This window comes from Dermacentor andersoni, chromosome 1 (genome assembly GCF_023375885.2).
Source record: "Dermacentor andersoni chromosome 1, qqDerAnde1_hic_scaffold, whole genome shotgun sequence".
NCBI classification, from domain to species: domain Eukaryota; kingdom Metazoa; phylum Arthropoda; class Arachnida; order Ixodida; family Ixodidae; genus Dermacentor; species Dermacentor andersoni.
In genome coordinates this window covers 377,314,914-377,334,238 of record NC_092814.1, presented here as the reverse complement: position 1 = coordinate 377,334,238, position 19,325 = coordinate 377,314,914, and the positions used below count along the sequence as shown (strand labels likewise).

The window sequence follows — 19,325 nt, the reverse complement described above, 5'->3', positions numbered from 1 at the left end:
GATGAGTCGACTGCTAACAGAACAACTTGTTTATTCTAGCATCGCAAAAGAGCGGCCGGTCAGGTCGACCGACTGAATAAATCGAAGCTTCTCTCTTGGCGTCCGGGGGCAGCTGCTTTTATGCTCTCGGAGTCGAGGGCAAGGAGGAACGGCTCGGAAGAGGCGCACGTGACGGCGGCGCACGGACACGTTGTGACAAGAAGTGACGTAGCCGCCGGGCCGGCGCCGGTCAGACCGCCTCGCTTCACAGTTGGGGAGCTCCTCTCCCCGGCTGCCGCGCTTTGACAAGCGTGGGCACCAACACACACACACACACACACACACACACACACACACACACACACACACACACACACACACACACACACACACACACACACACACACACACACACACACACACACACACACACACACACACACACACACACACACACACACACACACACACACACACACACACACACACACACACACACACACACACACACACACACACACACACACACACACACACACACACACACACACACACACACACACACACACACACACACACACACACACACACACACACACACACACGCACACACGCACACGAAGACACGTGGCATTGAAACATGCCTGGACAAAGTACCTTGGGAATAAATAATGAATAAATAAATAAACACAGGAATCCTATGCGCTGGCATGAAAGTCGCTACTGCAATTTCTACATAAGGAGGGCCTCCGCACTCTTATTGAGATATTCAAATTGGGGGCCGCATGGCAAGCTATTCGAAAAAAAAAATAATATGAAAGACTGCTCTAAACACGGCCAGGTTCTTGCGTGTACAATGTGGTGCTCTCTGCAGGGAAGCAAATCTGCATCTTATGCATAGTTTCTCCTAGGTTCCACTTAGTCGGCCGAAGTGAACGGACGTGTCGTCGGCGCGCTCCGCAACCACCGAGACTACGCGACCTTCACCGACCGCCCTTGCCCGGGCCGCTTTCGCCGGGAGTCGCATGGGAAGCGGCTCTCTCGCCGTTTCCCACCGACCGCCTTTTCTTCCCGGGATTTTTTTGCCGCTCCCCGCGCCTCTACAACTCTGAAGCAGTTCCAACGCGGCTGCCCCTGCCGGGGCCATAGCTGCCTTGGCGTGCTTTCTACGCCATGAACCAAGAGCGCCAAGCGACCAGCTCTTCCGAGGCCCATGTTCTAAACGGGCGTGCAAAGGGCCTTCGGCCAATTCACCGCTCTGTTTCGATGGAGCATTTATCTACCGCAACGTCATTTTCCAACGAGCAGAAGACGCAATCGGCGACGGAGAACGCTGCCGCGCGTTCCTCGACAACAACGCAGACGCCCGAGGTGGATAGCGCGGGAGTGGCCGCCGATCCCATCGTCGCCAATTTTCCCTCCCAACAACGAGAGGTAGACACTCCGACCGGGGAAAGGATGGAGGAAGATGCTATCCCGAAGAACATTTTCGACGACAAAACTGACGACGACACAGGTGGCTGTTGGAAGACAGTCATACATAAGCGACGCATCCGTCAAACGCACGCTAAGACGCAACACTCCGAGAACATCTTGGGCATTCCGGACGCCTCCCAGCCTACCGTATGCAAGCGCAGTCGGAATCAGAACCTGCCTCAACTTCCTTTGCACGATGAAAAGATAATTCTGCGGCCTCACGGAGGACTTTGCCTCGATAAGTGGACGCGCCCAGAACTCGCCATTGCTCTATGGAGTGCAGCCGGCTTGACCACCGACGATCGTCAGGACATCATATTCCGACTGCGACCTCAGCAGAACTTGGCAATCATCAGCACACCCCAGTCACACGTAGCCGAAGCATTGTACAAGGCGAGGGAGCTGAACCTTGGTCAGCGGGTCTATCCCATCACAACATATTTTGCGGCCCCAGACAACTCATGCAAGGGAATCGTTCCTGGTCTTTTGCCCGGTACACCGTCTTCCAACCTAGTGGATGAGCTTTTGGCTCCTGGAACTCAAATACTTCAAGCACGAATGATGGGTCAAACCAACGTTGCGTTGCCAACATTTGAAGGACTTAAAGTGCCTCGCTACGCGCGTTTCTATGGTGCAGAACTCCGCTGCTACCCCCATCGACCCCGCCAACTTGTCTGTAAGATATGTCACAAGCTCGGCCATTGGGCTGATTACTGTCCTACGCCGCACGTGGTCATTTGCGCGACGTGCGGGACTGACAACCCCACCCCATCACATCCGTGCACCCCACACTGCAGATCCTGTGACGGGACCCACCCTACAGCGGATCCAAACTGCCCGCGGCGTGCTAGGCAGACACTGAATAAAGCTTGGGTGCAGAAAGCTCTCGAGAAAGAGAAGCGTGAACTTCAACCCTCCAGCGACCCGACCACTACCACAGATACGGCGGAGACCCGAACGTCGCGCACCCCAACGAAGGAGACCAGACAAGACCGGTCGGAGACCCGTTCGAGATCCCGTCGCAAGTTCAGGACCCGCTCCAAGTCTCGGTCCCGATCCCGCGAGGCATCGGTGCACCTCCCAGAGAGGCGCCCTCCTTCCCCATCTTCCCAACAACCCTACAAGAAGGCCCTGCAGACCAACGCCCCGGCCAAGGTGACCCTGGTCCCTTCAGGGGTGCAGCGGACCCCGGAGAAGAAAACAGCAATGGAGGCGCCTCGGGGGGCAGGTCGGGCGGAGGGTCCCCCACAGCTCGCTCCGCCCCGTAAATCTCTCCCTACCCCTTCCCCTATACCAATTCGTAATCAAATCCCGATCCTCTAATAGAAATAGCCCGCCTACGTCGTGACATGGAGGCGCGCTGTGAGCGCCTGCAAAAACAAATGGACGCGCTGGTGGCAGACATGAGCGCTAGTATGCAGGCGGCTCTGGACAGGATAGAACGCCAAATGGAAGCCCTTCAAATAGGCATTACAGAGCAAGCGAAATCAAGTATAGAGTGCACTTTCGCACGCATGCAAGTTCCTGAGCTTAGCGGTAACAACGATAGCACGCTTTCCGACCAAGGCTCTCGGCCGCAACCTTCAAATGTGGGCACCCGGCGCCCGCATCCCTATGCACGACCGCCTGCTTCCTCTCGCGATGATGATGGCTCCGCGTAACGCGGAGCAACTAGTGGTGTGGCAGTGGAATTGTAGGGATTCCGCCGAAAACGAGGCTCCCTACAGCAGTATATCGCCACATCCACGAACCCTCCCGATGTCATCCTCTTACAGGAAGTCAATTGCACCCCTTCTTTATCCGGCTACAACACGCTCTCGGGTGTCTCTTCTCTTGTGGGAGCCTTAGTTTCGAAACATGTTACATGTCGCATGCATACCACTAACATTGACATTCGTCACCAAATATTAGAAATAATTACGCAAGGTAAACGCAGCGAGAGTCTGTTTATACTCAATGCATACAGTTCCCCCCGTTCGCGAACGCACTGTTTTCAGCACCTACTAACAGAATTTGGTAGGTTTGGACGGGTTTGTGTGGTGGCCAGCGACTTTAACGCTCCGCATACTGCATGGGGTTACGTTAAATCGCAGGCTAAAGGGACCCGCTTATGGAATGCCATCTGTAACATGAGATACACACTGCTTACCGTCCCAGAGCACCCCACTCGGTTAGGCAACAGCGTATCTCGTGACACCTGCCCTGACCTTAACTTCGTGCGCAATACTGGCCCAGTCGTTGCGCACGGGCCTCTAGAGGAGCACCTTGGTAGTGACCACTACATTGTCGCGACCACCCTGTCATTACGGGGTGCGCGCAGGCCCGAGCGAAATGTGCGTATAACGGATTGGGCGAAATTCAGGGAACGTCGCCAGGACCCACCTGAGCGCCAAGGGTACGCTGGCTTGACTCTCTCGCACAAGATCTACAGGCCACCACGAGCACACTGCGCACCACAACCGAGACACCAGAGATAGACCCACATTTACTTCACCTTTGGAACGCCCGCAGAGGGTTGACACGACGACGGAAACGACAACGCCTCAACCGCAAACTTAGGAAACGTATAGATCAAATTACACGGGAATCTCAGGAGTATGCAGAGATCCTTACGAGGAATAACTGGCGAGGATTTTGCGATCGCCTCTCAGGAACATTGAGCACAGCAAAAACGTGGTCGATTCTTCGCTCACTCAGAGATCCCACCACAACAAAGGGAAAAACATTTCAACAGTTGCACATCCTAATGCACGAGTAGAGGGACGATGTCTCGACACTCCTCAGAGCGCTAGAGAAGCATTTTATACCCACAAGCCAGCCGCCGCAGTACCCCGACTATCCTTATGTAGGCGAGACGAACGAATTGCTCGATGCAGACATCACATCTGACGAGGTGCGGGTGGTCCTACAAGACCTACGCCGCAACACGGCACCGGGAGCCGACCACATCCGATTCGCCGCCCTTCGTAACCTCAGTGACGCGGATATTAACCACCTCACCCATATCTTCAATGATTGCTGGCGCAAGGGCATGCTTCCCCAAGCATGGCGACACACCGACATCACACTGATCCCCAAACCGGGCAAGCCTGTTAAGGTTGAAAACTTACGACCCATCTCCCTAATATCCTGCATTGGTAAGCTCATGGAGCATGTACTCTTGCGGCGTCTGCAGCCCTTCCTCGAAGAAAAAGCATTCTTTTCTAACTCTCAATTCAGATATCGGGCTCATCTGTCTGCCACAGATGTGCTTTTACAATTGCGGGAGGAAGTCATAGGACCTCCGTCGTCCGCCCAAACGAGAGCACTCATCGCCTTAGACCTAAAAGGGGCATTCGATAATGTTGAACATGACCTCATCCTTCGCAATGTTGCACATTCACACTGTGGAATTCGTATGTATAACTATATCTGCGCATTTCTTCGAGATCGCACAGCCACCGTAGGAATGGGACAGCATCGATCCGGTACGATTCGCCTTGTAGGACGTGGGACACCCCAGGGTTCAGTTCTTTCCCCTACTCTATTCAATATCGCGCTCGCAGGGCTCCCCCAGCTACTCGACAAGATCCCTGATGTCGCCCACGCTATTTAAGCGGACGACATTACTATCTGGTCGACACGGGGTTCCGACGGAGCCATCCAGGACCGACTGCAGCAAGCAGTCGATACAGTTTCCGAGTACGCGAGAAAATGCGGCTTAAGATGTGCTCCGGGAAAGTCGGAGCTCATAATCATTCGCCCCCGGAGCCGTTCCTCTACTCCCCCTATCACTGTGCACGTGGATGGCACACCGATACCACAGGTTAATCGTGCTCGTATCCTCGGCCTACACGTCCAAGCGGATGGCAGGTCAAACTACACTGTTTCCCTTCTATCCAGACAGATTGAGCAAATTCTGGCCATGATCCGGAGGGTCTCCAACAGGCGCTCGGGCCTTCGAGAAGAGGACCTGCTGCGCTTGGTGGAGGCATGCGTGATCAGCCGCCTTACATACCATCTCCCATTTCAGCGGTTGACCCAAGCGCAACAACTTCGCATAAACGCAATGATTCGTAAAGTGACGAAGCTGGCCCATGGCCTCCCGAATTATACTTCCACACGCCGTCTCCTTAACTTAGGGACACATAACCCACTAGGCGAGCTGCTAGAGGCACATTGGGTCAGCCATCGCCAGCGCCTCCTACTCACTCCTACTGGCCGCCATCTTCTCACACGGCTAGGATACTCTGTCCCACCCCTTGAGTCTGAAACCCGTCCAACGATCTTGTCGTCAGCGATACGCCAAGCACTAAGTATTCATCCATTGCCACGTAATATGCACCCCGAGCATGACAAAGGGCGGCGCAAAGCCCGTGTATGATACATTGGCCGCATGCTTGCAAACATCCCGGAAACACATACTTTATACACGGACACGTCACGCACTCAAGAGGGCTATACCTCGGTAGTTTTGGATGGCACCGAATCCCTGAGAGACTCTGCTGCAATGCGCGGAACAAATGCCGCTGACGGAGAAATTCTCGGTGTTGCTCTCGCAATTGGATATGCCTTCCGTGTTCCTGAGGAAGTGTATATATTGACGGGCTCGCAACAGGCATGCCGGGCGTTCCTATCAGGACATGGCATCTCGAGAGCGGCGCACCAAATTCTCAAACAGATCCCGCAAAAAAATTGGAAGACGCTTAAGCTTCGCCTTCAAGAGTGGAACGCGATAGCGTTCCCATCGACCCGCCAAGGGGTGTAAGACAATGCGCTACGGCGCAGGGATCACTTACGAGGCGCCCCGCATCGGACTTTGCGCCCACCTATCACACGGAGAACGTCGAGCAACGCAGCGTTCGGCGCGGCAACGAAACGTGCGCCTGAGCAAACGGAACGAACCAAAGAACTCGGTGTCACGGAGGGGGAAACGATTTACGCCAGCCAAACGTCGTGATCGGCACGGGCAGAGAGATAGATAGATAGTAATCTAAAGAAAGGAACGGCGCTTGATTCTGCAACCCGCGTGGGAGCACGGCGAAGCGTCGTCAGGGGAGAGGGAGTCGGGGCCGCGACGCGCCTGGCACCGGTCCGCGCACAGCCCCAATGCGCGCATGGCGCGCCACCTGTCGGGGCAGCGCCGTACATTGAGAGGAGGGGGTCTTCTGTGTTTGCCGCAAGATGGCTCTGCGTGTGCGGTAAGCGCAGAAGAAATGTAGCGGAAACTTACTTCGCTACTCGTGTAAATGCGACTTCTGTAAGTTACATGCTCATAATTACCGATATATACCGCAGTATAACCTTCTACGGCACGTTTTGAAGGCAACACCGCGTTCACTAGAAGCGCGTTTGTACCGCTTTCAAGCATCGAACTCGTGGCTCAGTGGTAGCGTCTCCGTCTCACACTCCGGAGACCCTGGTTCGATTCCCACCCAGCCCATCTTGGAAGTTGCTTTTTATTTATGAAGTGCCTGCCGTGATTTATCGCTCACGGCCAACGCCGCGGACGCCGACGCCGACGACACCGGCTTTTCTGCGACACGAGCTCCTTAACGCTATCGCGTTAATACACGAACCACAACTCCCCGCATCCACTTACTCTGGACCCCTGGTCATACCTCGCTGCCGGGTAATGAACGCGCACATGCGGTTGCCCGAGAAATTTCCCTCCGGGCGACTCGGCGCGGTGAGGCGACTAGTTCAGAGTTACAAAGACATACTCCGTCATTATACCCGCATTCGACGCACCCACGCCGCACCACTGCCGTCCTTCTCGCGGGAGGAAGCAGTGGCATTACGCCAGTTACAAACCGCAACTTTTCCAAATCTTGTCTCTCTCAATAAATTCTACCCGCACTGTTATGCAGATCGTTGCCCTGGCTGTGGGAGCTCGCCCACAATCTTCCACGTCACGATTGAGTGCAATGCAAACCTCTTTCCTCCCTTGCCAACTCTCCTTTACCCCCTACGCAACAAAGAGCTGTGGGACGATGCCCTCCGCGACGGACCTCCCGAGGTCCTTCGAGCTGTGATACAACGGGCTCGAAACATCGCCGGAATCTTCTTGGGGACCCTGGACTGAGGGTTCCTCCCACACTGCTCTCGCCATTCAAATATAATTAATAAAGATGTTTTACTCTCTCTCTCCTACAGGCTTTCGAATTTCGTTGCTGACCCTGCAGCACCGGCTTCTCTATTCTCGTCGCCGCCGCCACTAAAGGCTCAACAGTTTCCACTAACGGAGGCACCGAGGCAAAGCTAAGAAGGCGAGGAGAGATAAGCGCACGCTCCCGGTGAACGAAGAACCCGCATTCGGAAGGCCACTGCGCCGGGTCAAGAATTACCGTTTGACCCCGAGAGAGCGGGAAACGGGAGAAGCGCGCAAAGAGCGCGTTATCTGGGAGGCCGCGGGAGATAAGCGTGCACATACATGTTTTTCTGTGTACACGTACGCGACACGGGTCTTGCACGAGTGCCGGCGAGATGGACTCGTGAGTCAACTAAAATGAGATTTGAGCGGCTTTATTGGTACGTTTCCGGTGCCCCCGTGTCAGGGCTTGTGACCATGAGCAGTGGACATCTGGTGTAACATGGGAATAAAGGTCATGCAGAAATGTGCGAAGAGGGCTGTTGACGTCCTTCTTGATTTCAATTGTTACATGTCGACGTTGAAGACACACTAAAGGCACGCTAAAGTGCCTTTAGTGTGTCAAGCTAAAGTGGTATATTAGTGCTGGAGAATCTCTAAGGCGTCAATATTATCGCGAACAGAGCCTTAGTATTCGAGAAATCGAGGTAAATACAGGACATGATTAGGGACTCTCCCGGGACATGAGAGCACTTCTACGATGACGAAAGCAATCCTCAGTAAAATTCTGTCATTAGTACTCAACCATTCGTAGCAAAAAAAAAAAAAAAAAAACCCGTATTATAAGATGAAATAAACTGCTACTTGTTCAGTGCTCATTAATTTTTAGAAAAAAAGAACTAATTGAAATTATGCTTGATAACAACGCGGGCGGTCGAAAGGTTTCGTTTTCGCTCGACTCTGTGCCGCTTACGCTTTCGCGTTTCAGTAGGTTCGTTATCGCGTAGTGCTACACTGGCTTTCCTGGCTCGCGAAACTCGCACAAACTGCAAGTTGATGGCATATCCAACGTCACAACTACCCAGGTTTGGTGGCAGATGCAATTTTCTCGTAAACCAATTCTTTTCTTGGCACGAAACAAGCATTGCGAGGTTTCTGGAATGGTATTTAAACAGTCCCTGTCGACTTACTATTTGCCTTTAGTGTCCTTTTAAGGCGGTTTTGGTCCCTGTAGGCGGCGCCGGCTACTACTCTGCTCTGAAACACTTGAGCTTCCAAGGGACGCCAATATCTAAAGCAAAGGTTACAAAAAAAGAAAAGAAATTGGGCGCGTGTCTGTCGCGCTTCGCTGCGAATGACATCTCGGCGCGTAAGCATGGCGGTGCTACGTCAGCACACGGCACAGACGTCAGTGGTGGCCTCGTGGCAATCACGATGCAGTGTAGTTTTACGTATATGTCTGCTGCAGTCGCGGCCACGTTCGCAGACACATCACGACGAGCTCGGGTTGCCGAACGCATGATTGGAATTTGAGCACAAGATAAATTTATTGCGCGGGATTTACGTAGGTGATTTATGTAAAATTGGAGACTCTTCGCCCGTGATTTTATTCTACAAACATGCCTCGTCCACGAAAATACAACATTCCCGACTGGATGTGCACATGGTGTCGAACGTATAGCCAACGTGTATACTGTCTTTCTTCTACAGGCACATTCGGATGTCGCGCGTTGCCTGCTTCTTCTACTAGCGTCTTTACCTGGTGGGAAAAATGGGCAGAATGCAACCAAGGAAGCGCTTACAAAATTAACTTTATTGAAATTAGTTAACAGGCAGTTGGACTGACCCTCTACCTTTATGGTCCGATGCACTCACATTTTAGGCACTGAAACACTGCCGACAACTCCGCTGATTCTTTTTTTTTTCACTTTGCATCAGCGCGTCTCTGCGCGACACGCACTGAACTTGGTCGCAGCAACGACAATAATGCAAAGCGGACGCTCCGGCAAAGTCAGTGAAGCGCCTTCCGCTGCTGTCATTAGTACTGTGCGCACGTTTATTAACATTGCCAATGAACGGTTGTGTGCAACTTGCTACAATCGCTTTTATACCTATATAGCGTTTAGGTATATCTAAAGCCCACAGATCACTGATAAAGAAATGCGGGATATTCGACAGTTTCATTACAGAAATCTGACGCTTTATAGTTCTATCATATTCTTACCGATATGCTGTCCAAGTACGTTTCCAAGGACCACCACGACTGGGACATTGCCCTTCCTTACGTCACATTTGCTTATAATTCTTCCCGGCATGACACCGCCGGATTCTCTCCCTTTTATCTACTCTACGGTCGCGAACCGACCTTGCCCCTTGACACGGCACTTCCTCCTGCTTCGATCTCAACAAGCGAGTATGCGCGCGACGCCATCGCCCTCGCTGACCATGCACGCCAGCTTGCCCGTGCTCGACTGACGGACTCGCAAACCACTCAGCAGCGTCAGTACAACGCCCGCCACCGTGACGTACAGTTTTCGCCTGGTGCGCTCGTGCTCTTGTGGTCGCCCTCTCGTCACGTCGGACTTTCACAAAAGCTCCTATCGCGATACACAGGGCCCTACCGCGTGCTGCGCCAGGTGACGCCTGTGACGTACGAAATTGCCCCTGTGAGCTCAACCTCGTCATCTACTGTGGCATCTAGTGATGTCGTGCACCTCAGTAGGCTCAAGGCCTACTACACTGCTTCCGAGTCCGGCCTTTAGTCTCTCCGGGACGGCGCTTTTGCCGCCGGGGGTAGTGCTACGAAATAGTATTACCGATGACGAAGAGGCAAGCAGTAAGAAGACGACGACGACGATTGGAGGCTAGCGCGGGCCGTTGCCTCTTGGCCAAGTGCGGCGTATTACGTTGTAAATATACTTGTGTATAGCTTTTCAACTGCGTCTTCTTACGTAACAATATTTTCGGTGTTTCACATGAAAGCCGCAAACCCGCGATGGGCATACAATTACATCGGTATCGATTCTCAAGTCCACACACCAAACGAATGATTCTTCTCAACCTTCTTGCAGCAGTTGAGCGTCGCGGCTTCCCGAATTCTCTTGATTCCAACTCATAGAGCCTTCGCGGTAGCTTTGCAAATTTTACGTGTTTATCCAAGCAGCTGCACAAGTTGGCTGTTCTAGGTACGTGTACCACAGACTCTTGTGCCAAAAAATTTTCCTTGCACACAAGCCGCGGTTCTATTACAATAAATTTTGGACGTATACACGGGCCCCTCTTTTTACGACTTAAACACTGCCTGAGAAAGGCCTTGCCAGGAGAAACAACGAACCGCCGTTATCGGAGAGGGAACAGCACAGTCGAAAGCAAACACAACAGCAAACTTGCGATGATCTAATGTGTAAAGATAATAGGAACATCATATCAAACACGAGCCATTTCTAAGCGAACACGAAATAAAAAAAATTTTAACGCCTCCACAAAACGCCAGTTTTTAAAGACAAAACAAATAATCTGTCCAGCGACGTGTATTATATTCTACTCACATTTTCGGCCGGCTTCAGCACGACGTTGGCGTAACTTTTTATTTTGTTTAGAGGCAGGTTCTTCAATTATTTATTTGAGTCGCTGATTTATTGCTTCGTGAAATAAAAAAAAAATCATTATGGGGTTTTACGTGCTAAAACCACTTTCTGATTATGAGGCACGCCGTAGTGAGGACTCCGGAAATTTCGACTACCTGGGGTTCTTTAACATGCACCTAAATCTAAGTACACGGGTGTTTTCGCACTTCGCCCCCATCGAAACGCGGCCGCCGTGGCTGGGATTCGATCCCGCGACCTCGTGCTCAGCAGCCCAACGCCATAGCCACTGAGCAACCACGGCGGGTTTCGTTAAATCATTCTTCATATCTTAATTTATTACATTCAGTTGATCAATCACGTATTTAACTACTGGTTGATCGTGTATTGCTAAAGTAATATTCGCGAAATCGTGAAGGTGACAGAGGGCCTTGTTATAGCTTACAGCACGTCGTCCTTGAATTCGGCATAGCAGAGGGAATGCGTCAGAGTCGGCACAAGACGCTCACATGAGCGCCCTCCGTTAACTTCGCTTGTTGCAAATTAGAGAAAAGCAAAATGTGTGACTTACGTCATTGGTCATCGTATTGGTATTGTCCCCTAAATCGTACTCCCAGCTGGAGCAGCGCACTGTTGAGTCGTTCAGAATGGAGATGGTGCCGTTGACCAGGACTTCGATCGAGTACGTCTCGCATTGACTGGGCATCGCCTTTTCATTCACTGTGGTGGGGAAACATGAAGGCAACGAAGCTAAAGACATCGAACAATTTGGGCTATATTAAAGATACACGCTCAGAAGTGCGTATTTGAAATGGGATGGGCTTCGTGTGAAGAGCGCATGGGCAAGGATCAGAATCGCTGACAATAACGTACGAGCACTTATTTATTTAGAAGTTCTCTGCATTCCCTAAGATGCTTTCTTTCATTAAAACCCACTGATTACGATCCATAAAGATTTAATGGCTTAACTAAGCCATGCACACTGAAGAGCGCGGCGCACCAAGCTCAAAGAGCTGCAATCAACAATGTTCCAGGCGCGTAGCTCTTAAATCGCACGTGCTCATTCGCGTCAACTTGCTTCTCATGCAAGTATAGTACAGCAGCGTTGTGTAGTAAACACTGAGAGAGAAGCTGTGTTGAATGTCTATCCGTTACCTTCTTTCATAAGCAACGTTGAAGTGGTAGGCATGGTTGCACTATATAAGCCGCTATATAATTGTGGTCACTAAGAAGCATACTCGAACGAGGCCTCTGACAATCGGAAGAATAGTGTTGAGAGCTCTGAACCGTAGTAGGTCGTACTTTGTAACCAGCACTCCGCTTTGTAAGTGCGTCGACAGGAAAATGAACGAGTGTTGACTACAGGACCTGCATTTCCCTGAGATCCGCATTTCGGGCATCCTGCCTGTCTCTTCTTAACGATGAACTTGCACGCCGTGTAAAGGCTGGAAACAACTTTCCAAATAGGCGTCTCTACGCAGCAGTTCCCTGCAGTTCCTCTGCACGTGGCAGTGAAGGGGGAAAATAAAGTGCAGCGAATCTTCACGTACAGTGTAGCAGAGCAGCGCCAAGAGAAGGCGCGCCCATCTGGTGTTTCCTATCCAACTGAACGTTTCTTGCCACTTTGCTAATGCGGAGTTTAGAATTTTATCTTACAATATTAAATGGTACCAGCGATTTCCACGATGAGCCTACACACTGCTTGCACATGTTCAAAAATTTTACACCTTCGTGATTCGTAGATACCGTAGGCCCTCGTCGGGGCGCGTGAGCGCCCAACTGCAGGCACAAATAAAGTTGGCTCCAATCCAATCCAATCCTACACCTTCGTGCCTGCGAGAACTTATCTGATGGTTCTTTCTAAATACGTTTTTGAATGCATCCTTCGATCACTCCCACAGTGGTACGTCACCAAAGGTTGAGTTCACCACGCCAGTGCTTCGGTTCCTCGTAACTCGCGAACTTCGTAACATTCCCAGAAGAACTATAACCTTTAGTAAATTCTAGGGTTTTACGTGCCGAAACCACAATATGATTATGAGGCACGCCGTAGTATTAATATATACCACCAGGGGTTCTTTAACGTGCAGCCGATTCACGGCACAGGGGTGTTTTTGCATTTGGCCCCCATCGAAATGTTTTTCCATTTGGCCCCCATTTGGCCCCTATCCCGCAACCTCGGCCTTAGCAGCGCAACACCAAAGCCACTACGCCACGACGGCTGGTACCACAAGAACTCGCCAGTATGTGAACATGCTCGACTCAGTGTCAAGAAAGTATCAACCCGCTATCTCCGTTCGTCTGCGGGCTCATCTAAATTCACCCCCACCACACACACCGAAAGCTGGACGCGAACGGAGGACAGACGCGGCGCTGCAGCTGCAGACGCGACTGAAGCACAGTGGCCTGATGACGGCATCGTCAACTGAGGCAGCGGGTCTTCCGCGGCAGAAGCAGCGAGAGGGCAAGCAGCGTGGTCGCCGCCATACCGTGAGTTGGGGGCACGGCTTCCAGGAGCCACCGTTCCGTGGTCCAGTTCGCCAGCTGCGGGGGTCTGGCGCACCAGTGCCGCAGCGAGGGAGCCGTGAACGAGAGCGACATGGCGTAATAGGCTGCCGGGAAACCGCGGAAGAAGCAGAACGCCAGCACCGGGTAGTGCCAGGGCCCCAGGTGCAGCAGGATGTCGTCGATCGTGCTCATGGTTATGGCGCTGCTGGGCTATAAGTGGAAGAGATTGCGGCATTTAAGGGCAGTTATTATTATTTTTTTTTTACTGAACCAACTTTGTTTAAACGCGCCTGAGAGCATAGGCGGAAAGTTTTCATTTTTTTCAGGCGGTTGCTGGGGCCCGACCATCTTTCCGAACCCCATATATATATATATAGTGTTTTCCAGTTAACTTGAACCATGGACCAAGATTTTAAAAATACCCAAGGGCTCTAGACAAATCGTACCGACTGCATAGTAGCCGTAGTCGTATATACTTACGGCCAGTATTTTTTTCATCACGAAGTATTACTTACTCAATTAATATTAATTGGTGAACTTTATAATTATTGCTTGAATCACAAATTTAACAATTACAAAGTTGTAGGGCACCTCAAATAGCCTCCGAATCAAGCATTTGTTTAGTGCTCAGCTTTGCCTCGTTGGTTTTTCCGAGAAAAAACAAAAGAGCGCGAAACATCCAAAATACGACATAGATACACGCTCGCGCGCCTCTACTCAAGCGCTCCCAAGCGAATAGCCACGGATACACGGCTTTACTAGCGGCGGCAGCTCGATACAGGGCTACACGGTATGTGATGGTCGCGACATCAAGAGAACACGCCACTGACGCATTGATAAGCGTACCTGAGCCTTGTACCATGCGGCGATAAGAGAATGCAGCTGTATATCTTTCAGTGGTAGCTTGTAGGCGCTTGAGTAGCGGCGTGCCCCCACCGAGTGTGCATCTATTCCGTATTTCTCGTATCTCGCGGGATTTTGTTTTTTCGTGAAAAAGAAAACAACCAGGACCACTTCAGCGCGAAATAAGTGCTTGATTCGGAGGTTATTTTAAGTGCCCTAGAACATTGTAATTGATATGTTTGCGATTCAAGCAATAATAAGAAAGTTAACTAATTAAAGAAAGCAATTAACTAATTAATACTTCGTGATGAAAAATATACTCGCTGTAAGTACACACGACTGCCGCTACTATGCAGTCGGTACGATTTCTCTAGAGCTCTTGGATTTAAAAAAAAAATCTTGGTCCAAGTTATCTGGGACACCCTGTATACACACTTCAGGGAAGAATTATTCAAGTGCAACTGTTATTAAAAATTATATATATATATATATATATATATATATATATATATATATATATATATATATATATATATATATATATATATAATTTTTAATAACAGTTGCACTTGAAGAATAGTTCACTGAGTGACCACCTTATATAAGTGGTTACAAGACCTTAGAGTAGGAGAGCATTCAATTTCACAGCCTCAGTCCCCTCGCACTGCCAAGAGAATGGTCTCTCTCGGATGAGTCATACGACAAGCAGATTCAGTTAAACAGGTTAGGAAAATGTATGTGTTTTGTGCGTATTGGGTCGCCCGAATACACATCAACGAAAAAAAAAAAGCCATGTAACGCCTTCTGAAAGTGTTACTACATATAGATAAAATCAAGAAATATTTTCCTGACGACAGGACACTTGAGAAGATAAGACATAGCAGATATGAAAATTACACACTATATAACAATTTCTCAGCATAACTTATGACTAGAATTATTAGCATAAAGCAACGTGACTCCATAACCCCATAGTTTAATTATCTCTCAAAGCATGCTTATTGTCATTGCTTTTGTTTATTTCCCGGTGGCGCAATAAAAGCTATAGTGTGATGAATTACCATGCGCACAAATAAACAACTATGCTAACAAATAAATCACTAAATAAGACACAGCGGTATCTCAAAAGCGTGAAACGACACGAGAGAAAGTAGAAACAGCGTTGATTACGGCATGGAGCAGCTGGCAGAGGATATGGCGAAGGAAAATTACGAAGGAAATGCACAGCACATAAGATGGGGTTTTGCATGTAGCGCTACCAAGCGTCTCTCCGTACTTAAAGGCCTCACTCTGCTTGCGGTGTTATGTACCCCATTTTTGTTCCTTTGTACAGCTTTTTGCCTTGTTTCCTAAGCCAGTTGGTTTGCTAGTAGCTTGCCTCACTTCTCCAAAGCTTCCCTCACTGCCTCCTCAGCTCGTATTAGCGCCTGATAACGTTTGGCAAATGAAGGCCTCATGTATGCCTTATTGTAGATGGGGAAACTACACATTCTTTTTAAATAAATTAAAGAAGTGATAAATTAATGGAAATGAAAGTGGATGAAAAAAGTTGCAGTTTCGCCAAAAACGCGAAACACCGATTGGGATAGGAAATTATTAGAGAGCTCTACGAAGTAAGGATAGCACTTTTATCGGCCGTCTAAACTTGGAAACATTCGCGTACTAACTGAATTAACAAGCTTAGTGTCAGCGCGCACATGGAAACATGAACACATCACAGTCGATGACCGCAGAAACTCGCTGTCATAACGCTGGCGTGAGCAAGCGCGGCAGCAGCAGCGAGTGAAGTGACCTGCGTGCTGTCTATCACTTCAACGCAAAAGAGCGGCGAGAAAACAGCCCGCACATAAGTATGAGCCGTCGGCAGATCGCCTTCAAGGTATGGGACAAAATACGCAGTTGCCCGCGGAGGAGAAGCCACCCCGATCGGCAGTTCGCCTTGCGCTCGATTGCAAATGCGCAGTGGCTGCCGGAGATCAACGCCGACGCCCTCCCAACCACCACGGGCTTTCTCGCGACGCAAGACGGCGCATTTGCTCTCAGCTTTCCCACGCACGCGCCAGATTGAGCCGCAATTTTCGGTTCTCGTCGTATGCTTTCACTCGCACATACAACACACGGCGTGCAGCGACATTGCTATTGCCTTTGGACTTAATACGGAGCATCACCGCGACGGCGATGGCAACAATGCGCCTGGAGTGGCCATATAATTCCTATTGCAATAAGCAAAAAAAAAAAAAAAAACAACTGGCCGCAGCTGGGGCACGAACCCACACCTTCGCATTGTGCGTGCGATGCTTAGCATCCCCCGTGTGATGCTAAGACGGGGATTCGTGCTCCACCTGCGTCCTCGGCATCGCACGCCTAATGCGAAGGCGTGGGTTCGTGCCCCGCCTGCGGCCAGCTGTTTGTCATGCACTTTCATTTCCAATAATTTATCACTTTGATTCAGTTAATCAGTACATGCGATTTCCTTTATGTTGTTATTGGTGTCTGTTGACTTCTTATGACATTACTAATAAAAATTGGGCCCTCGTTTTCATTTCTTCGCGCTGATTACTGCGGCAGGTGCACTCTCTGTAAAACTGGCGCCCTGGTCAGAGCTATGTCACAGCTCCCAAATTCTTTCTTCTATCAAGGCTTATCGCCACGGAACGTTCATGAAGGCGCAGCGCTCCATTAGAACAACAGCGAACAATTTAATGAATCAATTTTCAGAAATCTAGACGATCTTCCAAGCATTGGTGCTGGTTAAGGTGGTATGGGTGAAAGGCCGTCGTTTAGAATCCTCCAAACTAGTGACTTGGAAATTGGTACCCGTGTGGCCACGTCCCGCACGCTAGCATGAGGCTTTGAGGCCATAAATGCTTGAACATCCGCCCGTAGGATAGGACTCAAAGATGGAGTCCTACGCTGCTGTTTCTTGAAGCTGCCGGTTTGTCTCAGGTTTTCATCATTTCTGATGATAGTCGACGCGTTTGGTCTACCGCCACACTTCCATGACTGATATATATATTTGCGGGCTTCGTCTTGTTGTCATTGGCAGCTCGCGAGGCATAGTTCGTTTTCACCTTTTGCTCATTAGTGAAATACACCGCGACTGGAACGAAACAAAACGCACCTTTAAACATTTGCACTGACGTTGCCAATTCGCTTTTGTGGGGATAGGTTCTTTGGCAAAAAAAAAAGAAGCATCCGTGCATTTTATCTACCCTAAGACCACAGCTATCACAGCTTGTTTAAACTAACACCAAACGCGACGTGTTACTTCAGCCGAGGCGCCGCAAATAAGGTCCTAGCTCGGTCATGATGTTTTACAGCGAAGCTGTATATGGCTAGCCGATTCGTCTGCCCGTCCGTCTCTTGCCCGTGCTGAAAACTCCTCCGGCGCAACCCCATGCGAATGCACGAAAAAAGTGAAAGACAGGCGCGCGATTGGCTGCGCCAGTAGCGACGTCGGGGTTCTCCGTCGCAGCCGAGCGGGCGCGCAGCAGCTTCTCTGCGCCTTCGACAAGAGTAGACGACGCGTCATATGTACTCCTGAGGAGCAGGCCGCTTTCGAGCAGAACCCGGTACAAGCTCGTCTACGCCGTCCCGATGCTACAGCCCGGGCACAAGAACACGCTCGTGCAGGCGAGCGCAAGCAGCAACCGCGTAACGAGGATCCGGCAGCCTACCAAGCCGTCGTCTAATGAACCGTCGGGATTAATCCAGTGTTGAACACCGGGACCACACGTTTCAGATTCGCTGCTTGACCGTCTGTACGGAGTGCTTATTTGGGCAGTGATTTTTTTCGTTATTTCCTTCATTTAGTTCTGGTTTACTCAGAAGGAGCCTGTTCGAGGGCGCGGCTTTATGATGCAGGTGGGAGCGCAGACACGTGACATTGCCATATTTCACAGGGTTTATTTATCAGCCAGAAAAAGTTTGTATGCAATTGGCACGTCGCTGAAAATACCGCAGTTAGATGTCCCTTGTCTGGGCCTACCTATGCCTGATTTACATTTTGATAATTATGATAGTACGTCATGAGTTAGATCATTATTTACAATTACCTTTTTAAATGTCAGTAACCCAAAAAATTACTGAAAGCTACTCCACTATATGCACTAGGTTTTTTTCTGCGAGTAACGCACTGCTTTATTTAAAAATATTGGTGCGTGATAGTTAATTGGGATACCCTGTATATATTTATGACCTCTGCATGCGACTGACGATGTTTCCATCCCTAATAAATGTTGTAAATTATTAGAAGTGTTTTTTAAATGAGTCGTTAGCTTTGCTTACGGGAAAGAGAAGCGATACTGAGATACATATAATTCACGTGCATTTCACACGCCGTTGATCAAAGACTGTGCCGAAGGGGTCACTAAAGTCTAGAGGTTTTATTCACGGTCAAAAAAGCACGCCAACCATTTTAAAGCGAGGTGAACATACAGCAACATATTCATGCTCTAGGCATAAGCTATCCATACCTTTAGAAATAATTATTTATTTATTTATTTATTTATTTATTTATTTATTTATTTACAGTACCCTCAGAGTAAGTATACATTATAGAGGGGAGAGGCTACATAAAGGAAGTAAAAAATGATATACAGGAAAGGCACAGTATAAGTGAAAATAGAAAACTACACTAGCTCACTAATTTACACAAAAATAGTAGTAGTAGTTCACCATAGAAATTTCATCATACACTTCAATATACAGGTTGGGAATGATAGGTAAATACATACATAGTTAATTTGAAAAAATAGTACTTATACAATAACAAGTCACATGATATATTGAACGCAAGTTTCATGATTTACATGTAGTTAACTAAAGCATTTCTAAATTGAACAGGATTACTTATATTAACAATA

General features: G+C 49.5%; 1 protein-coding gene across 2 annotated transcripts in view; it reads right to left on the bottom strand.

Moving 5' to 3' along the window:
* LOC126518495 (organic cation transporter protein-like) overlaps nt 1–19,325 on the bottom strand; it is a 124,364-nt gene that overhangs the window by 80,475 nt on the left and 24,564 nt on the right. Inside the window, exons 2-3 of one of the 2 annotated variants that reach the window (XM_072285868.1) lie at nt 13,599–13,827; nt 11,681–11,829 (exon numbers count right to left, since the gene is read on the bottom strand). In XM_072285868.1, the coding sequence (XP_072141969.1) occupies nt 11,681–11,829; nt 13,599–13,809 (360 nt within the window). In that variant the 5' untranslated portion in view covers nt 13,810–13,827. Of the gene's footprint in view, nt 1–11,680; nt 11,830–13,598; nt 14,597–19,325 lie in introns of those variants that run through there. The other variant, XM_072285869.1, reaches the window with a different exon arrangement.